Source organism: Nyctereutes procyonoides, unplaced genomic scaffold, assembly GCF_905146905.1.
Source record: "Nyctereutes procyonoides isolate TBG_1078 unplaced genomic scaffold, NYPRO_anot_genome, whole genome shotgun sequence".
Classification (NCBI taxonomy): Eukaryota; Metazoa; Chordata; class Mammalia; order Carnivora; family Canidae; genus Nyctereutes; species Nyctereutes procyonoides.
This window is the reverse complement of record NW_026575132.1, coordinates 7,043,938-7,068,939: the sequence shown is the minus strand read 5'-3', so window position 1 is coordinate 7,068,939 and position 25,002 is coordinate 7,043,938. Positions and strand designations below refer to the sequence as shown.

The window sequence follows — 25,002 nt, the reverse complement described above, 5'->3', positions numbered from 1 at the left end:
GGAAATATTAATAAAATGTAGAGTAAAAAGTTTTGACCTATAAAGTTAAAAAGCTCAAAAGCAACATTTCATTAACAGATTAAGCATCAACTAGTAATCACCAACAGTTACTTCTATCAAAAGAAATTATGACTAAAAAAAAAAAAAGACATGATGACTGAACCAAAAAACTGAACATGTGTATCTCATCCATTATACATTAGGTATCAGCATGATACGATAGATGCTATTCTGTGATAACCAGTGAATCATTAAGTGAGTTCTAACCCAAGATACTGCCCAGTTACAAAAATGATACTCATCATAAAAAAACCTAAAATAGCACTATGGCAATAAACTTGCAACAAAGAACTCTAAACCAAATGGCAAAATAAACAGTGAACTTAAATACTAAAAAAACTTATCTACCACTCTCTTGGAAAGATTTAGGTTATGATGATTTTATTAGTCATTCTATTTCATAATTTCGTACCTCTTTTGGAGTTTTATGAGCTGCACAAAGAAAAATCCATTGTTCAGTTGCTGTCATCTGAGTGCATGTATCTGGATGGCATTCACTCTGTTAGAAAAGAGTTATATTTCTTAATATGGAAAACAATGAAAAAGTTTATCCTTTGGGTTACTACATTACCATGTAAAATTCTAAAATAATAAGAAATATTGGATAAGTCTTTGTAAACACCTTAAGTTACAAAAAACAGAAAAAAATCACAACTTCCAATTATAGCTTTAACTTAAAGAAAATATTACCTGAAGTTTGACAGCAAGTCCATTTAGTTCAAGACAGAACTGCCTAAAAATGCAAATATATAAATGAAAAGTCTTATCCATTTTCCATACTATTTTTAGAATATTAATTATAAAAACAGAATCCCATTAGTATCATCCTTCCTCTCTCATCACAATTCTCAATATCATCTAAATTTACATGGCACATTTCTTACAAAGACATAGAAATTAGTAAGCAAAACCCAAAACTAACAACCCTAATAATGTTCAATATCAGAGTTCAGTGAATTGATCATACTTAAACACTGGAAATTCACACAATTTTTCTGAGAAGTAACTGGAAATATTTACTAAGACCCTTAGGGAATGTATATTTTTTTACTAAGTCATTCTTCTAAGAATCTATTCTGATAAAATAATCACAGTTCCATGCAGATATATGTACAAAGACATTCACAGAAAATATACATAAAAAATTTTTTGAGGGATGCCTGGGTGGCTCAGTGGTTGAGCATCTGCCTTGGCCCAGGGCATGATCCCGGAGATCTGGGATCGAGTCCCGCATCGGGCTTCCTGCATGGAGCCTGTGTCTCCCTCTGCCTGTGTCTCTGTCTCTCTCTCATGAATAAATAAAATAAAATCTTTTAAAAAAAATTTTTTTTTGAGACATGCCAAATAATCAGCAATTGCAGGTAGTAAAATGTTTGGTAAAAACATAAATAAAGGATATGTGTCTATATTCACAATAAGATTCCAGTTATTGGAGCAGCCCAGGTGGCTCAGCGGTTTAGTGCCACCTTCAGCCCAGAGTGTGATCCTGGAGACTTGGGATTAAGTCCCACGTCAGGCTCCCTGCATGGAGCCTGCTTCTCCCTCTGCCTATGTCTCTGCCTCTGTCTCTCTTTGTGTCTCTCATGAATAAATAAAAAAAAATCTTTAAAAAAAAAAAAAAAGATTCTAGTTATTAGGGCAGCCTGGGTGGGTCAGTGGTTTAGTGCCACCTTCAGCCCAGAGCGTGATCCTGGAGACCTGGGATCGAGTCCCATGTCGGGCTTCCTTCATGGATCCTGCTTCTCCCCCTGCCTGTGTCTCTGCCTCTCTCTCTCTCTCTGTGTCTCTCATGAATAAATAAATGAAATCTTTGAAAAAAAAAGAGATTAGTTATGTAAAAAATTATGTGTGTATATACATAAATACACACAAACGTACATATACACGTGTATATATATAGAGGAAAAAAGACTAGGGGCACCTTTATTTCTGAATCATCACATTACCCTCTATTGCCCCATATCTGTAGGCTGCATGTTATAAGTTTTGAGTATTTTTCCACTAAGTGGTAATAAAGACATGTGAAAAATAAGTGACTTACCTAGTTTAATTCACTTATAGCCCATAGCAAAATTAAGCTGATTTGGCAGTGTTACGAGTACAGTTTGTGGCAAATAGTGCAAATATAACAGCTTCAAGTTAATCTCAGTATAAGTCTAACAGATATAGTTGTGCAGCTAGAGAGGCTGGAGCTGAAATCCAGCCTACACCATAATCTCTAAATCATGCATCCTGGCATAGGATTGCACTCGCTCCAAAGAAGGGGTATCTTTTCCTAATTACAAAGATTCTATATGGGCTAGTGGGAGACTTGAAATAAGGCCCATTAACATCTTAATATTATCAACTATATTAAACAATGAGAGCAAGTATTAAGCCTCAAACCAATTATATCAAGTACATGTAAAAAAACAAAAAGCTACTTTTGAAACTCTTTTTGGTGAACTATAAAGATGTATACACTATGACAGAGACACAAAAGAATATATATAAAAATGTGATGCATAAAACAAATACAAAACCAAAATAAAAGTGGCTATTATTCAGGAAAAAAAAAGTAAACAGCATGAGGACAAAGGAATAGGAAAAAAAAATTTTAAAGTTTTGTATATTGTATATTTTATAGTCTAAGTTAAATAGGGAGGAAGAGTTTTTTTAGATCTGAAATTAAGATCCTATGTAACAGGGACACTTGGGTGGCTCAGCAGTTGAGCATCTGCCTTCAGTCTGGGGCCTGATCCTGGAGACCCAGGATCAAGACCCACATTGGGCTTCCTGCATGGAGCCTGCTTCTCCCTCTGCTTGTGTCTCTGCCTCTCTCTCTCTCTCTCATGAATAAATAAAAATCTTAAAAAAAAAAAAAAAGATCCTATATAACTAAAATCAGCCCTTGGGGGTAACTATCTGGCTCAGTCTGTAAAGCATGTGACTCTCAATATCAGGGTCATGAGTTCAATTTCAATCCCCACATTGGGCATAGAGCTTTACAAAGAAAAAGAAACAAATTTTGTGAACTCTCAAGTCAGCCCTTACTTGTTTGGAATTATGCTTTTAGTGGAAAAAAAATCCTCATTTATTATTTATTATTATTTTTTTTAAAGATTTTATTTATTTATTCATGAGAGGCACAGAGAGAGAGAGGCAGAGACACAGGCAGAGGGAGAAGCAGGCTCCATGCACGGAGCCCGATGCGGGACTCGATCCTGGGACTCCAGGATCACGCCCTGGGCCAAAGGCAGGCAGCTAAACTGCTGAGCCACCCAGGGATCCCCTCCTCATTTATTTTTATCATTAATCCCAACAGGTAAGTAAGAAGTCATTTTCAAAGCTGATGAGAGTAAGGCAGAGAATAAACACTAAAGTGCTACCTCTATTTTTAAAAATGAGAAAATATCTACATATTCATACTTTCAATTATCATGCATTGAGAAGTGGTTTTATTTTTTTTGAGAAGTGGTTTTAAAAAACTAAATCAGGGGCACCTGGGTGGCTCAGTGGTTGAGCATCTGCCTTTGGCTCAGGCCGTGATCCCGGGGTCCTGGGATGAAGTCCTGCATTGGGCTCCCCACAGGGAGTCTGCTTCCCCTCTGCCTACGTCTCTGCCTCTCTCTCTATGTCTCTCAAAATAAATAATTTTTTTTTTTTTAAATAAATCAAGGGTGACTGGCTGGCTCAATTGTTAATCTGGGAGTTGTGTATTTGAGCCCCAGGTTGGGTTACAGAGATTACTTAAAAATAAAATCTTAAAAAAACAAAAAACAAAACCCCCTAGATCAAGTTGTCAAGTGATTTGTCCAAGAAACTGGCAATCTTATTGTGAATATAGACACATATCCTTTATTTATGTTTTTACCAAACATTTTACCAAGCCCATATACAAAGAAGTCTCAGCATCCTGATATTGCTGAACTGTTATGACATTATGTCTTAGCAATGTCTAGCAGGAAATGTGGTCTAATTTATTTAGGGAAAGTCCTATTTCTACTCCTCTTACTACTTAAAAATCAACTCAAAAATAACACACTATGATAAATATATATCTCATGCTACATTCTTTGTATTTACCTATTAACTTATCTCTGCTCCCATTTACAGTGGGAAGTTTGGAACTTCAAAAAACAACTTAATAACTTCAGGATTTAAGCTGGTTTTTTTGTTTTGTATTTTTACATATTTTATATATTTTGATAGTAAGTGAGAGAGAGAGCATGCCAGTGAGTGGATGAACAAGAAGGAGGGGCAGAGGGAGAAGCCAGCTTCCTGCTAGCAGGGAGTCCGATGTAGGACTCAATCCCAGGACCCCCGGATCATCACCCCAGCCAAAGCCAGTCACTTAAACCACTGAGCCACCTGGGTACCCCAGGATCTAGCTGCTTTTAAAGTTAACTCTAGTCATTTACCAATCAATTCCCTCATTCAAAGAGCATCATGAAAAGTGCCCAAACTCCTTACTTGAGAATTACAATCTTTAAAGATTTAAGATTTGAGAGTGCTAGCGTGGACACATACACTTACAAACCAGGGGGAGGGGCAGGACAGAGAGAACCTTCAGGGGATTACCCACTGAGCACAGAGCCTGGGGGAAGGGGTGCTTAATTTTATGACCCCAAGATCCTGACTTCAGCAAAAATCAAGAGTCAGATGCTTAACCTACTGAGCCACCCAGGCCCCCCCGAATTATAATTAATATTTACCACAGGGAGGCCTAGAGGTTCACAGAGGCGTCATCAAATATGAAGCCTAGACTATGACCTTCTTGTGATCCTCTACAGAGGAATAAAGTTTACTGAGGGGACAAATAGAAATAATTCATTTGTGGTTAAGAAAAACTGCATACAGGTGCCTGGCTGGCTCAGTACATAGAGCGTACAAATCTTTTTTTTTTTTTTTTAAGATGTTATTTATTCATGAGAGACAGACAGAGAGAGAGAAAGAGACAGAGAGAGGCAGAGACACAGGCAGAGGGAGAAGCAGGCTCCATGTAGGTAGCCCGACATGGTACTCGATCCCGGGTCTCCAGGATCACGCCCTGGGCTGAAGGCAGCATTAAACCGCTGAGCCACCCGGGCTACCCGAGTGTACAAATCTTGATCCTGGGTTTTAAGTTCAAGGCCCACATTAGGTGTAGAGATGGGCTTCTCAGTCTGCCCTCCCTCCTACGCTCATCCATCCACTCACTCGAATGCTCTATCAAACTATCCTGTCGTAACAGTTCAGCAATATCAGGATGCTAAGGCTTCTTTATACTCTGCCAGTTTCTTGGACAAATCACTTGACAACTTGATCTGGGGTTTTGATTTTGTTTTTTTAAGATTATATTTTTAAGAGAGAGAAAGGAAAGGAGGGAGGGAGGGAGAAAGAGGAAGGTGGAGGGGAGAAAAGGTAAAGGGAGAGAAAAAACAAATGAATGAAAAGCTGTATAAATAGGTAATAATGCCTATATCCATAAATGAAGAAAATAATCAGTAAATAACAAAGTTAAGGGACGCCTGAGTGGCTCAGTGGTTGAGCACCTGTCTTTGGCTTGGGGCATAATCCCAGGGTCCTGGGGTTCAGTCTCACATCCAGCTCCCTGCGAGGAGCCTGCTTCTCCCTCATGCCTGTCTCTCTGCCTCTTTCTGTGTGTCTCCCATGAATAAAGACAATCTTTAAAAAATATATAAATAAAACTTTATAACACTGAAAACACAAAAGCTTTAAAATGTGATTTTTCAGTCTATGAATCACTATGTAATCACAATCATAAATATTAAAGGTTATTTTTACAAATGGAACTACTATAATTATTTTGATGTATCATGAAGATTTACCTTAAATGTTCGTATTTCCATACACCTTCATCTTGGCCTTCAGGTGGTTCAAGAATTTTGTCAATATTGGAACAATCTGCTCTTATATTTTGCTGAATATACTATAAACAAAAAAGTTCTCATAGTTAATTACACTTCATGATAAATCTTATGTTAAATATATTTAATTTTTGAATACATGACTGCTGTTATATTTCAACTTTTTTGGGTTATACACAAAATAGGAAACCAAGTACAAAATCATTGTCACTAATACAGAAGAAAGGAGGCAACCCTTACCTATGCTTTCTCCAATTCAACTTCTTTGGGATAAGATCTACCACATAAACGCAGATGTGGTACTTACCAGGCCTGGATGTGGGATCAAAACAGTAAACTGTAATTTTCATAAGAACATAAAATCTAGACAATATAAATACAACCATGGTATATATAATATAGGATTCCATTAATATGAATTATCTAGAACAGGCAAAACTATAGAGACAAAAAAAATAGTAGTTGTTTAGGACTAGAGAAAGAAGAGATAAAGGAGAAGAGAGGTAGCTAATTAATGTGAATGAGATATCCTTCAGGTGGGGAATAAAAAGATGTTTTAAAATTAGATTGTAGTGATGGTGTACAACCCTGTGATTATACTAAAAACCACATATGTATATTTTAAATGGGTGATTTATACAATATGTGGTGGCCAATACAGTTTTCTAATGTTTTATTCAATCTCTGATTTAAATACTCTGAAATCTGAATTGGCTAAATTACACTTAAATGCCTGATTACAGAAACCAAATAACTACAGGGCCTTGTTACACCTACCTATTATGTCCATCTTTCAGTCAACATTTCTTGACTATTACTCTCATGTCAAAAGCTTGCTCAAAAGATTTCAATGACTCCCTATGGCCAATTTAAAAACCACTCTTCCTGATTTTCTAACCCCATCCTAAGTTCCAAAGTTCTGCATGAAACTGATTCTCTCTCTCCTCAAGCAGATAGAACCAAATTCTTTACCTTTTCCACTGGCCACCTCAAATTCCATAGAATCCTTTCCAAGTTCCCTCTCCTCCAGCACACTCAAAATCTTTCCTTATTATTCTAGTACTCACAGAACTCCCTCTGATTTCCTACATTTGTCACTATATAGTCTCAATTAGCAATTTGTCTATGCACTCTTACTTTTCCTGCTCCCATTATACCTCCTATAGAACTCTTACAAGATTTTATTTATTTATTCATGAGAGACACACACACACACAGAGAGAGAGAGAGAGAGAGAGAGAGAGAGAGAGAGAGAGAGGCAGAAGCAGGCAGAAGGAGAAGCAGGCTCCATGCAGGGAGCCCGATGTGGGACTCGACCCTGGGATTCTGGGATCAAGAAGACAGAATGCCGAAGACAGATATTCAACCGCTGAGCCACCCAGGCTTCCCCCCTCCCCGCCAAAAAAAGAACCCTTACAAGCACTTATTTAATAAATACCACTTACTTATTTTCAAGTGTCTCCCTCAGATAAAAATGCAGAGACTTAGCCTTATTTTAAATTTTATTAGCATCTGGTACATGAGGTTTTAAACAAATTTTTACTGTCTTTTCCTAAACTATATTACTTGAAGTCAAGGATAAAAATATGTAATTACCTGAAGCCATGGATTAGGAATGAAAAAATTTACCAAAAATGGAGTATAGACCCTGATTCTTTAGTATTCTTTGGTGACCCCAAAAAGTTTGTTAGGCACACAAAAATATATTCTCTGCAATATGATGTGTCCATAATCAATATTAATTTTTAATCATATATTTAATAATTGGATTTACTTATAATTATATTTTTTAAATAGATTTAAAAGCTGTAGATTTAATTCTTTAGGGAATCTGGAATTCTTTTATTAATGATGATTTACATAAAACATTTAAAAGAACAGAAGAAATCCTTAACTTTGAAAGAAAGCAAAAATGTCATTGTGTTTTCTGAAGTGAATCCTCCATACTTTTATGCAAACAGAGACAGCTATCCTTTAAAATGACCTAAGAAAATTAACTGTCTTAACGTTCACAGAATTTAACTTTTACCTTAGGAAACTCTTTACGTTGTTTCTGAGTTAGTAATAATCAGAAATTTGTTTATTCTGGAAAATTATTTTTATCACCCTCTAAAACATCTGAAAACGAAGCATTTACAAACTGCAACATGTTTCTCTATCCTGTCACATAGCATAATGTGATGTAAATCTAAACTAGGATTAATTTTTTCATGTGCATCACAAGATAGACAAAAATAGGAAAAAAAGAATTAACTCTATCATGAAAAGCTGGAATATTTTTTAGTACCTTTTCAACATTATGTTGTTTAGTAATTCAGCTAAACAGAAGAGTATTTACCATTACTACTTAAAACTTCTGCTTCTGAATTTTAATGCTAACAGTTTTTGAAACTGAGTAAACTCTACAGCTATTATTTTAAAAACTAACTTTGTGATTGTTAAGCAAAACTACAAAAAAAATATGTTCTTTATGCCTATAAGAACTTTAAAATCCTTACTACAATTTCTTGAAAAGAATCTTTCTCAGTTAACTTCCAAAGGCATTACCACTTCTATGTGATACTGTCCCCCTGATCAAGCTCACTAGCATTTCAGGTGCTCTCAGTATATACTCACTTCCCAAGCCTTTCAAGTCTCTTCAGTACAGGAATATACTATACCAGATTTTAAGCTAAGTCAAAAAGGGACGCCTGGGTGGCACAGCAGTTGAGCGTCTGCCTTCAGCTCAGGGCGTGATCCTGGGGTCCTGGGATCAAGTACCGCATCGGGCTCCCTGTGTGGAACCTGCTTCTCTCTCTGCCTGATGTGAGTAGACTGTAGTCCTTCACCACTGTATAACCAGCAACTGGCACACAGCAGGCACTCAAAACAGATAGAGTGTACTGTCTCTGCCCCTCTGTCTCTCTCTCTCTTTCTTTGTGTCTCTGCCTCTTTTTGTGTCTCTCATGAATAAAATCTTTAAGTCAAAAAGAAAACGTGAAATTCTTTTTCCATTTGTTATGAAAAAGACAAATATATCTTTCTAGTGATTTTTTCCTGTGGGCTATTATTAATAATTACAATGATCTGTTACTGTATTTTACATAAAACTTTTTTCTCCCAAAGCAGTTTTTAGAAATCATTTAGGAAGAGTAAATTACTATGGAAAAGCATTTTATTGCTTCCATTTCTGTGTAAGATGGAGTAAACACATATCAACTTTCCTCTCCCACTGAACAATACCACAAAATCTGGACAGAACTCACAGTGCAGCAATTTGAGGCCTCTGAAAAGCAAGTATCAGAAAGAGGAGCGGAAAAAAACACCAGAATTCAAAGTATCACTGAACCGGCAGGGAGTTTGTTGTGTTTCTTCTCCCCTCTGGTATCCTCTAGCCTAAACTTAATGCAGGATAAAACCCAAAAATGAGCACTGCTGGTGCTGACAGATACAGGAAAAACTACATAGTTCTGTCTCAAGGAGTGGAAAACAGCACTCCTAAAACTGAAAAAGAGTGGAAGAAAGCTCCCGGGATTTGCCCTCTGCTTTTTCTCCATTTTCATAGTCTATTATCTGAGACAATTCCAGTGACAGTAAAAGCAGCTGGCAACTGAAAAATGCAAGAGACAAAATTCTCAGGAAGAGAACTTTTCCATTCTATAGTGGTGGGATCAAACCTTATTTCTTTTTCTCTCTTCACCTTCCCACAACTGTAGCACAATTCTACTAGGTGGTTTCTGGCTGGAGGACCAGAAAGGTGAGCCCCAGGGAATCAGAACATATCAGATATTAGACAGAGTAAAGCTCAGAAAAGTGACCCCATAAAGGTGCTTATGAACTCCTGGGCTCAACCCTAATCTCTGCATGCCTACATGCATCAATCTGATCATAAATAGCATATGACAGACTGAGAACTGAGCTAATGATATACCTCCATCCAGGCTGACCATGAGTTGGTACACACAGAACAGATTCAAGGAGTAGCACAAAGCTTTGAAAACTGAGCCAACACTGGAACCTCAATCTGTTTGGAACTTGCAGCCTATATCTAACTAGATCAAATGCCTGCTAAAACAAAAATATTGGGGCACTTGGGTGGCTGGCTCAGTGGCTCAGGGCATGATCCTGGGGTGCTGGGATCGAGTCCCATATTGGGCTCCCCATAGGGAGCCTGCTTCTCCTTCTCCCTCTGTTGCTCTTCTCCTGCCCCCCACTTGTGCACTCTCTCTTAAATAAAATCTTAAAAAAAAAAAGACTATATTTGCAGATGATATAATCCTATATATATAAATATCAAAGAATCCACAGGAAAGCTAATGAAGCTAATAAAAAAACTTAGTGAAGTAGTAGGATACAAGATCAATATTAAAAAATCAGTTGTGGGGATGGGATCCCTGTGTGGCGCAGCGGTTTGGCGCCTGCCTTTGGCCCAGGGCGCGATCCTGGAGACCTGGGATGGAATCCCACGTTGGGCTCCCGGTGCATGGAGCCTGCTTCTCCCTCTGCCTATGTCTCTGCCTCTCTCTCTCTGTGTGTGACTATCATAAATAAATAAAAATTAAAAAAAAAATCAGTTGTGGGATGCCTGGGTGGCTCAACAGCTGAGCATCTGCCTTTGGCCAAGGGTGTGATCCTGGGATCTGGGATGGAGTCCCACATCAGGCTCCTTGCAGGGAGTCTGCTTCTCCTTCAACCTGTATCTCTGCCTCTCTCTCTCTCTCTCTCTCTCATGAATAAATAAAGTATTTTTAAAAATAAATGAATAAAAAATTTAAAATCAGTTGTGTTTGTATACACCCTCAATGAATAAGCCAAAAAGGAAATTAAGAAAGCAATTCTAGGGATACCTGGGTGGCTCAGCGGTTAAGCATCTGCCTTTGACTAAGGGCGTGATCCCAGAGTCCTAGGATCAACTCCCACATCGGGCTCCCTGCATGAAGCCTCCTTCTCCCTCTGCCTGTGTCTCTGCCTCTGCACGCGCGCCGCGTGTGTGTTTGTGTGTCTGTCTGTCTCTCATGAATAAATAAAATCTTAAAAGAAAAAAAAGAAAAGCAATTCTAGGAGTGCCTGGGTGGCTCAGTCAGTTAAGTATCTGACTTTGGCTCAAGTGATGATCTCAGGGTCCTGGGAGCAAGCCCTACGACTAACTCCCCACTCAGAAGGGACTGCCTCTCCTTCTGCTCATGTTCTTTCTCTCAAAAAGAGAAGAAAAAAAAAAGATAAAATCAAAGATTTCCATCTATAACAGTATTTGAAAAAACAGAATACCTAGGAATAAATTTAAGGAGGTTAAATACTGAAAACTACAAAATTCAAAGTGTTGGTAAAAGTAATTAGAAAAGACAAAAATGACATCTTGTGTCACAGGCAGGAAGACAATATTAAGATGTCAATACCACTCAAAACCATCTAGAGATTCTAGCACTCTCTATCAAAATTCCAACAGTCTTTTTGCATAAATGGAAAAGCCGATTCTCAAATTATATGGAATTGTGGGGGTACCAAGTAGCCAAACTAATCTTGAAAATCATAAAATTCAAAGTTGAAGGACTCCTATTTCTCCATTTCAAAATTCACTACACATCTCCAGTAATCAAAACAGTGCAGTATAAGGACAGACATATAGACCAATGGGATTGAATGAGCACCTAGAGATAAACATACAGTCAAATAATTTTTTATCAGGGTGCCAAAATCATTCAATGGGATAGTCATTTTAACCATTTTTAAGTGTACAGTTTAGTGCCACTAATTACATTCATAATGTGCAACCAAAGAAAAGTCCTGGACCCAATGGCTCCACTGGTGAATTTTACTAAACATCTGAAGGACACCAATCTTCAAACTCTTGCAAAAACTCAAAGAGGGCATACTTCCTAACTCATTCTATGATGCCAGCATTGCCTGATACCAAAGCCAAAGAAAGACACTTGAGGAAAACTAGAAACCAATACTCCTTACAAACATTGATACAAAAATCCTAGCAAGTTGAATTCATCAGCCAATTAAAAACATTATACACTACGATCAAGTGGGATTTTTTCCTTGAATGCAAAGATGGTTCAACATGAGAAAATTATCAATACATCACATTAACAAAATGAAAGGGGGAACCCACATGTTCATCTCAACTGGTGCATTTGACAAAATTCAACAGCTTTTTAGGATAAAAATAGTCGACAAACTAGAAATAGAAGGAAACCAGTAACATAATAACTCAACAAAGGTCATATATGAAAAATCCCCAATGCACCTTATATTCAGTGTGAAAGACTGAAAGCTTTCCTCTCAGATCAAGAACAAGTTAAGATGCCTCCTCTTGCTACTTCTGTTCAAATACTGGAAGTTCTAGCCAAACAATTAGGTAAGAAATAGAATAAAAGGCATTCAGATTAGAAAGGAAGAAGTAAAATTACCTGTTTGCGGAGAACATGCTCTCAACATGTAGAAAACTCTCAAAAGAGTCCACAAAAAAAACTGTTTGAACTAATAAATTCAACAAAGTACCAGCACACAACCTCTACTTTTTTTTTTTTTTAAGATTTTATTCATTTATTCATGAGAGACACACAGAGAGAAGCAGAGACACAGGCAGAGGGAGACGCAGGCTCCATGCAGGGAGGCCGATGTGGGACTCCATCCAGGGACTCTGGGTCCGCGCCCTGAGCCAAAGTCAGCTGCTCAACCACTGAGCCACCAGGCATCCCCAACCTCTACGTTTAAAAGGAGTATATGTACATTTTTCCCAATTTGCAGGCATAAAGCTCTAGGTTTATATTTTTGTATCCTCAATAAGGCCTATCTCATTGCCCAATAAATATCTCCTGATTGAACAATACATTCTTGAAAGGCAAAGAACAAACAGCCATTCATTCATGAATGCTCTTCCATTTCCTGTGCTAAGTATCTAAATATTATACTGAGTCCATTCTAAAGGTTTTTAGTATTTATTAATATCATGAATTGTTTTTTATGCTCAAAGAATTCAACTGTATTCCTATTTCATTTCCCAGGGTCTCCAAACAACACAATAAATCCAAATAGCTCTCTACATTTATTATCTAGCCATCAAGATAAAGCCAAAAAGCCACTCTTTCTTGCATATTTTTTCTTTAAATATGGTAATCAATGCCTAGTCCAACATACTAGTCTACCCTAATTTTAAGTCATCCTTTTAATCCCTCAAAACAACCTTTTTTATAAAGATTTTATTTTATTTTTAATTTTATTTATTCATGAGACACACAGAGACAGGCAGAGGGAGAAGCAGGCTCCAGGCAGGGAGCCTGATGTGGGACTCAATCCCAGGACTCCAGGATCATGCCCTGGACCAAAGGCAGGCACTAAACCACTGAACCACCAAGGATCCCAAGATTTTATTTATTTTTTTGACAGAGAGAGAGAGAGAGAGAGAGAGCGCGCACACACAAGCAGGCGGAGTAGGAGAGGGAGAAGCAGGCTCCCCACTGAGTAGGGAGCCTGATGCAGGGTTCAGTCCCAGGGCCCTGGGATCATGACCTGAGCCCAAGGCAGATATTTAATGGACTGTCACCCATATGCCTCTTAAGGTAACTTTTATAATTAGCTATAGAAACTATTTTTCCTCAGATTATAAATTTTATTCCTTTTAGAAGAATTGCTACATTTTTTAAAAAATCTAATTGAGTGGGGCTCCTGGGTGACTCAGCAAGTTAAGCATCCGCCTTCAGCTCTGGTCATGATCTCAGGGTCCTGGGACAGAGCCCCATGGCGGGGGCGGGGGGGGGGGGCGCGCGGGGGGGGGGCGCGCGGGGGGGGGGGGGGGCAGCGGTTCCTGCTCAACAGGGAGTCTGTTTCTCCTTTTCCCTCTGCCCCTCCACCCTGCTTGTGCTTGCTTGCCCTCCCTCTCTCTCTCAAATAGATAAAACCTTTTGAAAAAAATACCAAAACCCAATGAGTACATAATGTTTGATTCTCAAATAAGAACACTCAAGAATCTCTTCAGGGGCTTTTCAAACCAAATGTGCTATTAGAAGCCCACCCCCTTGATAAATCATTGCCTTAGGAGCTACTTGACAGTGGCAACAACCTAAAGGGAGACATCTTAGCCCTCAAATATATTAGAGAGGCACAAATATTAAGAACTAATGGTAACATTTAGTAAATTTAGATACATGTTCTCAAGTGTTCAGTCACCAAGTACACTTTTTTCCTAATTATGTTATTCTAATTTAGCATTCAATTAACTTTGAATTAAATTCATTCTAAAATCAAATTTGGTACCCTATTTTGGTAGATAATAGATATTAAAATGTACTTAAACTTCATTATAGTTTACTATACTATCTTAAAATGGAGGTTGATAAAAGCTTTAAAGAGGCATTCTGTTATTTCCATGGATTCTGACTTGAACTAAAGATACAGGAATATCTATGCCAGGGAGGTTAAATTCTTAGGTTATTGAGTTACAAAAGAAACTACTGTTATTACCTGCTGAACAGCCAGTGTACTGTCCATTTCATCAAAAGATTCATCAGGCCAATTATAGAAATCCTATAAAAAAAAATTCATTGTTAAAGCACAAAGTCACAAAGAAGCAACATTATTGTGATTAACATCAATTCTTAATAAAGATCCAAAGTTACACTAGAGAAGAAAGCTCTTCATACTGTAAATAACACAATTATCAGTGAGTAAGAGAAACTTACTCAATGTTTTTAAATAAACACCAAGATTTTACTTAGGTGAACTAACTACAAGTCACATTTTTTTCAACCCATAAATCCCTCAAACAGGGCTCCTATAAACTTTTCATGTATTACCTGAGGAGATAAATCTATCATTTTGTTGTGTTCATGGTTGTTAAATATCTCAAAAAGTTAAGCTAAAAAAGAATCTCCAAGCACTGATTCAGTTTACCAAAAGAGAATAGTTTGTGGTGCTGGTGGCGGTGGGAAGGGGTAGTCATTGTTCCACAAGTACTATTTTAGACAGACATTATAAATTATTATTCCAAATTCCAAAAGATTTTTTAAATTTCTAAATCAAAATATGAGCTCCATCAAAAAGTAGTCATCCAGGGGCAGCCCCCGTGGTGCAGTGGTGGTGCAGTAGTTTAGCGCCGCCTGCAGCCTAGGGCGTGATCCTGGAGACCCTGGATGAGTCCCACATCAGGCTCTCTGCATGGTGCCTGCTTCTCCCTCTGCCTGTGTCTCTGCCTCTCTCTCTCTCTGTGTCTCTATGAATAAATAAATACATAAATAATATTTTTTTTAAAAAAAGTAGTCATCCAGCCTCGTTTTGAGGGCGATGGATACTTTTCTGGATCACCTTGCACTGCTTCTGAATTCCTCTATAGATAGTCCAGTTCACAGACATTCCCCTAAGTGATTACGAACCTTCCTGATTTTTTTCAGCGAAGTCTACCTATGTATCCTTAGCAGGCAGCATAATGCCTGACACAAAGTAGATGTTTGATAAATGTCTGAGGTGAAACTGGGGGGAAACAGTACTAGTGAAACAATGATCTATAACCTTGTACATTGCAATCAACATGGGGTAGTCTCCAAAACACCTTAAGCAAAAACTGGAGATGACTGAAGAAGTCAGTGTATGATACCACATGAATAAAAGTTTAAGAAATCTAAGGCATACTTATAGATATAACACATAGATAGTAAATGCATGAAGAAAAGTTATGATAATCACCATTATTGGCTGGGAGGAGTGAGAAGACAGAAGGATGTGATAGATTTATCTATATTAGTAATGTCTTAGTTACAAAGGTAGATGACGGGTGTACCTTCTTAAGTGTCCTAAACTTTTCATATTTTTCTTTTTTATAGTTTCCCTGTATGAACGAAAATGAACTTTAATATGTCAAGAAATAAAAACAACTTTCTGGAAATTGTTCCAGGATGTCTTTCCCTAGATATCATCCAAATATTATTGAAGACTAGTTTTTTAAATTCTTCCTATGTAATTTATACTGAAACTTGTTTCTATCAATATGCTTTGATTATTCTTCCCTTTAAAGAAATTAGTTTGTAAAATATTTCTATTTAAAAATATTACAAAACACATATAGGAATATCCACAAAACTGTTAACTGGTAATCAAAGGTTTTGTCTCATAATAATTGTCATATACTTAAAACACAAAACCACAAATCTGCTTAATGAACATTCTCATCTACTTCAGGTAATAAACATTGAAAACCAACTATGTGCCTATATCCCAATCTATTAGAAAAAATAAGTAGGAAAATAAAGTAGGAAGATACTCCACTTTCTATTATAGTTCTAAATAAAGCATTTAGAATAGACCTGTTTCACTGAAGGAAAGTAGCGCGACAGACAAGGAATAATAAAGAATGCTGCTTAAACAGGTTTTTTTTTTTTTTTAATACTGACCTTTCCTGTGACATTTTATTTAACAACCTTGATCTAGGACAATGTGGAAAAACGCAAAGGTTTCTTAGATGTGACTTATAACATAGGAAACAGATGTGTTACAATAGTAACTTAAAATATTTTTTTCAAAATTAAGACCTGAATAAATAAAAATGGATGGTAATTCTCAGAATGTCAGGTACAAAAGCTAACCTCTGAATATAAAAACATAAAAGCGGATCACTTAAAAGAAAAAAATGTTTCCACGAAATAAGAAGTTATCTGAGAAAAAGAGCGTCTACAAAGAAAGTCTGGAAAAGGTAAAAAGAAACCATAAATATATAAATTCCCAGCAACATGTTCACAAAATAGCCATAAGTAATAGCCATGATTCATAAATGTACCTCTATAATACATTTAAGCTAAGTTGTCTAAAATCCAGTACTAATAAAAACTTGTTAAACAGAAAAGGTGGGGGACATCTGGGTGGCTCAGCGGTTTAGCGCCTGCCTTGGGCCTAGGGCGTGACCCCGGGGTCACCAGCTCGAGTCCCGGGTGGGGCGCCCTGCGTGGAGCCTGCTCCTCCCTCTGCCTGTGTCTCTGCCTCTGTGTCTCGTATGAATAAATAAATAAAATCTTTATTAAAAAGAGAGAGAGAGAGAGAGAGAGAGAGAAAAGGCGAACTGAGAACCCAGAGACTATGTAACCTGAAGCAAATACCCTCGATTCTCCGGACTTCGGCCCCGTAACACGGATCTAGGGAGGTGTCTGGACCCGAAGGACACTGAAAGAACTCCCTTCCCAAAATTCCATGCAGGATATTAAAATCTATTTTCCGGCATATGGTCAGAGCTCCATGGCTTTTTCCTGCCCCCCCCCCACACACACGCACACTTATATCACTTTTTCTTTAAAATTACACTTCAGCCCATCTCTTCCGATTTTAGAGCATATATTCAACCGCAACCCACTTCAGCGGGTGCATTAACCGCATCAAACCTGAACGCGTTTCTTTTCTTTCTTTCTTTTTTTAGAATGTGAGGCATCCCGTCTTTTGAAAACCCCCAGAATCAATCAATACCCACGCGAACACCAACTCACCCCAAATACCGCCCTATTGAGAGTCGATAAAATCCTGGTCAGTTAATTCCGGGGCTGTGCCTCCCAGAACCACAAGGAATGACGTCTGACGAGAGCAACCGGGCGACGAAAACCTGCTGGGCAGGGAACGGCCGCCGCGAGAAACGGCCGCAGGCGGGCCGCGAGGGGAGGGGAGGGGACGCTGCCGCCCCGGCCCCCGCCGCCCCGCAGGCGCGCCCCACACGCCGAAGGAGCCGGAAGCCGGAGGCGGTTGGCGGGCTCTGCGCCCCTCCCGCCGCGGCCGCCTCGACCCTCTCGAGAGCCGCGGCTGTCGCCCGGCCGACCGCGCCCCTCCGGCCACCGTCCGCTGCGGCGCCCACACGCCGTCGCTCGGACAGGCCCCCGCATGCCCCCGCAGGCCCCTCAGCCCGGGCTCCGCAGGCCTCGGAGCCGCCGCCGCCGCCGCCGCCGCCGCCTCAGCCCGACGCAGCGGCGGCGGCTCCGGAAGAGCAGGCCGGGCACCGGTGCCCCTGCCGCCGGCTTCCCGAGCCGGCCCCACCTTCTCTCAGCCGCGGCCAGCTTCGCCTCCGAGCGGCCCCCCGCAGGCAACGCGCAGACACAGTACCTGCGCCTTGGTGCCCGGCCTGTTCCGCCTCAGCACTGCCGTCCCCTCCGCCATGACCATAGTGCCAGAGTCTGGGCGGCTGGAGTCGTTACCCGGATGTAGGGGAAGGCGGCCTGCGCAGGGCCGCGGGGGGAGGAGCGGCGCCCGCTGACGGATCAGCCGGAGCCCGCGCGGGGCAGGGCGGGAGGACCCGGAGGAGGCCCGGAAGGACGCGCTGGCGGAGGGAGGGGCGCGCGAGGAGGAACAGCCGGCGACTGGCGGCCGCGACGTGCGCGGGGGGGCGGCCTCGCGGGGCGCGTGTCCTCGGGCTTAAGGGAGGGGCGCGGAGAAGACGGAGCCTGCGCGACGGTGACCTGGTCGGTAACCCGCTGTGCGGGCAGGTGCCCGGAGGAGCATCACCCTGTGTCCAAATCCGCAGAGACGGGCGACGTGGGAAACAGGCCGGCCGCCTGGGAACGCTCCACAGACCCCGCGTGAAACTGACCCAATCTCGGAAGAGACGGGGGGCAGCCGGGGGGGCTCAGCGGGTTAGCGCCGCCGGAGACCCGGGATCGAGGCCCACGTCGGGCTCCCTGCGTGGAGCCTGCTTCTCCCTCTGCCTGTGTCTCTGCCTCTCTCTCTCTCTAATAAATGAATAAATCTTTAAAAAAGAAGACACACACAAAAAATTTTTTTTGAATAAAAAAATAAAAAAGAAGACACTGGGGCTTAGATTGCCCGATGCTTCCGCCAGCCACTGACTTCAAAGCCAAGGACCTTTTCAAGGACAAGCTTGTGTAGATAAAAGACCCCGAGGCGAACCAGGAGGGAGCGCGGACAGGGCCCCTGTGCGCTGGGCGGACCAAACTAGCTGGTCTTTTTTGCAAGTCAGAAGCAGGAGGAGATAACGAATGCCCCCGTAACGCAGAGTGGGAGTTGTACATCTTTACAGGATTCTAAATCTCCTTTGTTGCAAGTTTTCAGTGTTCTCGACATTATGAGATCGTTTGGGTTTGGGCAGACTTCTTGCTTCCAGTTGAGAAACGTTAAATCTTTGATCTGGGGTGGGGGAGGCCATGGTGGGTTGCCAGCTCAAAGGGGAAAAAAAAATGCATACACACACACACACAAACCCTGCATATCCTAGCGTGATTTCCATAGGAAAACACCAGATATCCCATCAAAGCCACCTGAAGGTGTATTGAGAATGCTGAGAATTATATCACAGACGGTCTCCAAAAATGAAGGGAGGAATCAAAGAAAGGCTGGTTGAATTGGGTGAGTGCAAAACTGAGTAATTGTCAGTGACTGAGAACTTTGCTCGAAGGGGTTAGACAACAAGAAGTTGGTCTGCCTTTAAGTAAGATTCCTTCTTTCTCGAAGACGTAGAGAGTGGTAACTTTTCCAAAGCAAGGAATTTAATTCCATCACTACCTCCTACTATATTAAAAGATTTATTCATTCAACAGATATTTAATTTACTAAGCCCCCACTAGGTGTTCCGCACTGAGATACAAGTATGAAAAGGCCCAGTCTTTTTTTTTTTTTTTTTTGGCCCAGTCTTTATCTATAAATTGCTTAGAGTCTAGCTGTGGGGACAGATGGATAATCATCAATTTTCTTGCTAAATATTGTAAGAACCTAGAACAACTGGCACCCCAATGTTGCTTCCCTGGGAGATGTGCAGTGGGTCTAGGAAGAGCAGAGTCCTAGGTGGGCCTCTAAGTCTGTGAACAACTCTACCTCACTCCAAGGATTAAGTTAAAATTTCCCAGATTATGTGGTAGTGTCCTTGATTTGCAAATATCAGTTACCTCTAATTGAAGGAGCTCATCTTAATGTTCTCTTAAATCCAGATTTGTTAAGTGATTTCACCTCATTTGAAAAGAACAAGAGAAAAAGTTAATAAGTAGATATTAAATTCAGGAACAGAGGGATGACTGGGTGGCTCAGCAGTTGAGCGTCTGTCTGGCTTGGGCTCGGGGTATGATCCCAGGTCTGGGGATCAAGTCCCCCATCGAGCTCCCTTCCAGGAGCCAGCTTCTCCCTCTGCCTATGTCTCTGCCTTTCTCGAATAAATAAATAAAATCTTTAAAAAATTATAAATTCGAGAAAAGAATAGGCATATTTATCTCTGAAAAGTCTGATAAAGTTGCATTGTGATGTCAACTCTGGCCTTGTTCACAGGAACAACCTTGTTCTTTAGGGTTGAAATGTTCTAGCTTGTAACCTTCACATTTTAATTCCTCTGTCCTTCTGCAGATTATGACCTCCAAACAAAAACAGTTTTCTAACCAGTGTTCATTTGGGAGGTGAGAGAGGAGAGGGAAGAAGAAAGAGAGCATGAGCAGTAGTAATAATTATATATAAAATGGGTTACTTGGATATTTTGGTTAAAGAAGGGATAGTCTTTTTAAAGGTAATATGGACAAATGGAAAAGACTCTGGGTTGGGATTCAGAAAATCTAGATTCTTTTGCCTGTTGACTGTAAGACTTTAAATGAACTACCAAATAAAAGTTTATTTGTAATGAAAATAGTGCACTTCTTTTTCTCTACCTCATAGAGGATGATAGCAAGTATAAAAGTAAATATTCCTGGGATGAGTTAAAACCCCAAACTGGGTATACAGATTACTTAAAAATAAAATCTTCTTTTTAAACTAAATATTACTTGTCTTCTATTAAAGTTTTAGAAGAAAATGTTTTATAAATCTAAAATATAAGTAATTTCCAAAATATCTATCCCATATGAAATTCTCTTTGGGGAATGTCAAAATCCAAGTACAATAGTGAATGCCCATTGTGTGTAGGACAACAAGTAAATGCTGAGAAACATGAATAAGGCATATAAGCTGCTTTTCTCAAAGAACTTACAAATGAATGGGAAGGGTGATATTTAGCTTATCATACTACAAAGCAAAATGTTGGAGCACTCTGGGTGGCTCTTGATCTCAGCTCTTTTTTTTTTTTTAATTTTTATTTATTTATGATAGTCACAGAGACACAGAGAGAGAGAGGCAGAGACACAGGCAGAGGGAGAAGCAGGCTCCATGCACCGGGAGCCCAATGTGGAATTCGATCCCGGGTCTCCAGGATCGCACCCTGGGCCAAAGGCAGGTGCCAAACCGCTGCACCACCCAGGGATCCCCTCAGCTCAGGTCTTAATTTCAGGGTCATGAGTTTAAGCCCTGTATTGGAATCCATGCTGGGTGTGGAGCCTAGTTTAAAAAAAAAAAAAAAAAGTCTTAAATCTCTTACTTGCTGTCTGTTCCCCTTCACAGATCTTCTTTGATCTTGCTCAGTATCTACCTCTCCTTATATGACCACAGAGGCGTAAACCCATCTCTAGCTGAGGTTTAAGTCCTAAGCCAAGGTTTAGGTAAAGGGTAAGCATCCAACTCCATTTTAGGATAAAGAAATATATAATACGTATCTGTGGGATCCCTTGGTGGCTCAGTGGTTTAGCGCCTGCCTTCTGCCCAGGGCGTGATCCTGGAGACCCTGGGTCGAGTCCCACATCTGGCTCCTTGCCTGGAGCCTGCTTCTTCCTCCACTTGTGTCTCTGCCTCTCTCTGCATGTGTCTCTCATAATAAATAAAATCTTAAAAAAATAAAAAATTTCCTTTTAAAAAAATAGAGTTCAAACTTAGACAACTTTGACTATAGATGAGTAAGATACCAAACCCCCATGGCACTTCACTTTTCTCTCTATAATGATAGAATATTTGACCAAATTGGTGATTGTAGTAGCCAGCTGCCAAGATGGCCCCCAAAGATTATCCTGGTATGTGCATTTTTTAAAAATTATTTTTGTAGTTACCTCTACATCAAATGTGGGGTTCAAACTTATGACCCTGAGGTCTAAAATTGCATGCTTTTCTGATGACGGAGTCAGCCAGGTGCCTCTCTGTTATGTACATATCTGTGTGGTTCTCTTTCATACTAAATTGGGCTGACCTGTATAATAGAATATTATAAAAATTCTGTTGTGACTTCTGGTGTTAGGTCATAAAAGACATTATGGAGGGGCACCTGTTGGTTAAGCATGTGCCTTCAGCTCAGTTCATGATCCTAGGGTCCTGAGATTGAGCACCACTGAGCACCCCATCCAGCTCCCTGCTCAGTGGGGAGTGGGGAGCCTGCTTCTCCCTCTCCTTCTGTCCCTCCAACCCACTTGTGCACTCTTTCGCTCACTCTTGCTCAAATAAAATCTTAAAAAAAAGACATTGTGGCTTTTGCCTTGCTTTCTTAGCTCACCTGCCCTGGGTGAGAAAGCTACCATGTGTGACGACACTCAAGTAGCCTTATGAAGGTTCCTGGTGAGGAACTGAGGCTCCCACCAAAATCAAGCAGCAACTTGCCAGCATGTGCCTGAACCATCTTGGAAGTATAATCTCCAGCCCCAGATAAGTCTTTGGATGATGGCAGAGACCTCACTACCACCACCCAGAGCCACCCCAATAAGATGCTCCTAAATTTCTGACCTACAGATACAATGTGAGATGTTCATTGTTAAGGCACTACATTTGGGGTGATTTGTTATGTAACAATAGATAATTAATACAGTGGTTCCTGAACCTTCAGGAAGAGAAAATGTGATCAGAAGAGACCAGTCACAACAGACTACTATCATTTCCTGTTTTCAGTAGAGCACCTATTGTCTTTCATAAAGTTAGCAGCACTTTCTAGATTTTCTCCATGACCCTAATCTCTACCTGAAATTGTGCTGGGGAACCTGACTGGCTCATTTGGTAGAGCATGTGGCTCTGGATCTTGGAGTTTTGAGTTTGAGCCCCATGTTGAAGATTAGAGTTTACTTAAAAAATAAATAAAAATAAATAAAATAAAATCGTGCTTTTGATTTAGTTGTTTATTTCTCCCTCCTCAACTTTATTCATTCGGTTATCTCCAAGCAGTGCCTGGCACATGTTCAAAATAAAAATGAATGATTTCAAAGGCCTTTTTGAACCGACACTCAAATAACTACCCAATGATGCTTTTTCCAAGTCAAGTCTCCAGGCTAAATGCTACTGAAAGACCATTTTGCAAGACGTGGGCTAAAATTTAACATGTCTTAAAGAACTAGACTTAATCTCTTAGAGGGAAGGGGGATGGATCCATTCTGTATGTCTTATAACAGGAAAATCTCCAGGTAAAGCCAAGACTGAAATAAAAAACCAACAACAACTATAAAAACACCTATAGAAACCGTGGAAGAACTTTTAAGTATTGGAGAAGACTTTTCAGTTTGATATAATACCCACAAGCCATAATTGGAAAATATTAATTCAGCTATACCAAAATGACTTCGTGCAAGTTCAAAGTATAAACAGAATCAAAGCCAAAATGATAAACTGGAGGCAAAAACTAATCACAAAGAACCAATTTCTCTAATAAAGATATCGGGCAGCCTGGTGGCTCAGCGGTTTAGTGCCGCCTTCGGCCAGGGTCGTGATCCGTGATCCTGGAGACCCGGGATCAAGTCCCATGTCAGGCTCCCTGCATGGAGCCTGCTTCTCCCTCTGCCTGTGTCTCTGCCTCTCTCTGTGTCTCTCTCATGAATAAGTAAATTAAACCTTAATAAATAAATAAAGATAACACACAAATCATAAAAGGCCATTTGTCCAGTAGAAAGAAAGAGGCAAAGATTATTCACAGTCAATAGGAATAGTCAGTTAACAGTAAAGGAAGCAGAAGTGACTGTCAACACGAGATGCTAATTCTCATAGTAAGAGTAAAATTATAAAATTAAAAACCTTTATAACATTCTCTATTATTGAGGCTGGGAGGAAATTAGTCTCATATATTGCTGTTAGGACTGTTAATTGATAGAACTTCTATAAAGGGCAACATGGAGATGTGTGTGTGTATATATACACATATATTTTTTCTTATAAATTTATTTTTTATTGGTGTTCAATTTGCCAACATATAGAATAACACCCAGTGCTCATCCGGTCAAGCGCACACCTCAGTGCCCATCACCCAGTCACTCCCACCCCCCGCCCACCTCCCCCCTTCCACCACCCCTAGTTCGTTTCCCAGAGTTAGGAGTCTTTCATGTTCTGTCTCCCTTTCTGATATTTCCCACACATTTTTTCTCCTTTCCCCTTTATTCCCTTTCACTATTTTTTATATTCCCCAAATGAATGAGACCATATGTTTGTCCTTCTCCGATTGACTTATTTCACTCAGCATAATACCCTCCAGTTATATATACACATATGACTAAAATCCACATACCCTTTGTCAAAGCCATGACGTGTCTAGGAATTTCTTACAGATATACTTGTTCACCTAAGAAATATAATTTATGCAAAAATTCTATTCACTGAAGAAGTGTTGCTAATAGCATAAGACTATAAATATTCGGGCAGCCGGGTGGCTCAGTGGTTTAGTGCCTGCCTTTGGCTCAGGGCCTGATCCTGGGATCGAGTCCCACGTCAAGCTCCCTGCATGGAGCCTGCTTCTCCCTCTGCCTGTGTGCCTCTGCCTCTCTCTCTCTCTCATAAATAAATAAGTTTTAAAAAAGACTATAGGGACGCCTGTGTGGCTCAGCAGTTGGGTACTTTCCCCTGGCTCAGGGCATGATCAGCAGTCTCAGGATCGAGTTCCACATTGGGCTCCCTGCGTGGAGCCTGCTTCTCCCTCTGCCTACGTCTCTGCCTTTCTCTCTCTGTGTCTTTCATGAATAAATAAATAAAAAATCTTTAAAAAAATAAAAAAAATTTAAAAAAGACTATATATTCATCAGTGGAAAATGCTTAAATTATGGTTCACTCATCTAATAGAACATTACACAGCTATAATGAAAATTTATTTTTTTTTAAGATTTTATTTATTTATTCATGAGAGAGAGAGAGAGAGAGGCCTAGACCTATAGGCAGAGGGAGAAGCAGGCTCCACGCAGGGAGCCCGATGCAGGACTCGATCCCGGAACTCCGGGATCACACCCTGAGCTGAAGGCAGGCGCTCAACCGCTGAGCCATCCAGGCATCCCTATAATGAAAATTTAAAAAGCTCTTTATATTCTTCATAGATTCATTCCAAAAACAATTT

At 40.1% G+C, this 25,002-nt stretch overlaps 1 protein-coding gene across 3 annotated transcripts in view; it reads right to left on the bottom strand.

Moving 5' to 3' along the window:
- Positions 1-25,002, bottom strand: part of MOB4 (MOB family member 4, phocein) — a 41,951-nt gene that overhangs the window by 9,433 nt on the left and 7,516 nt on the right. The window contains exons 1-5 of one of the 3 annotated variants that reach the window (XM_055345051.1): positions 17,964-18,135; positions 14,358-14,420; positions 5,871-5,971; positions 751-793; positions 473-559 (exon numbers count right to left, since the gene is read on the bottom strand). In XM_055345051.1, coding sequence (XP_055201026.1) covers positions 473-559; positions 751-793; positions 5,871-5,971; positions 14,358-14,420; positions 17,964-18,023 — 354 coding nt within the window. In that variant the 5' untranslated portion in view covers positions 18,024-18,135. Of the gene's footprint in view, positions 1-472; positions 560-750; positions 794-5,870; positions 5,972-14,357; positions 14,421-17,359; positions 17,477-17,963; positions 18,136-25,002 lie in introns of those variants that run through there. The other 2 variants (XM_055345052.1, XM_055345054.1) reach the window with 2 other exon arrangements.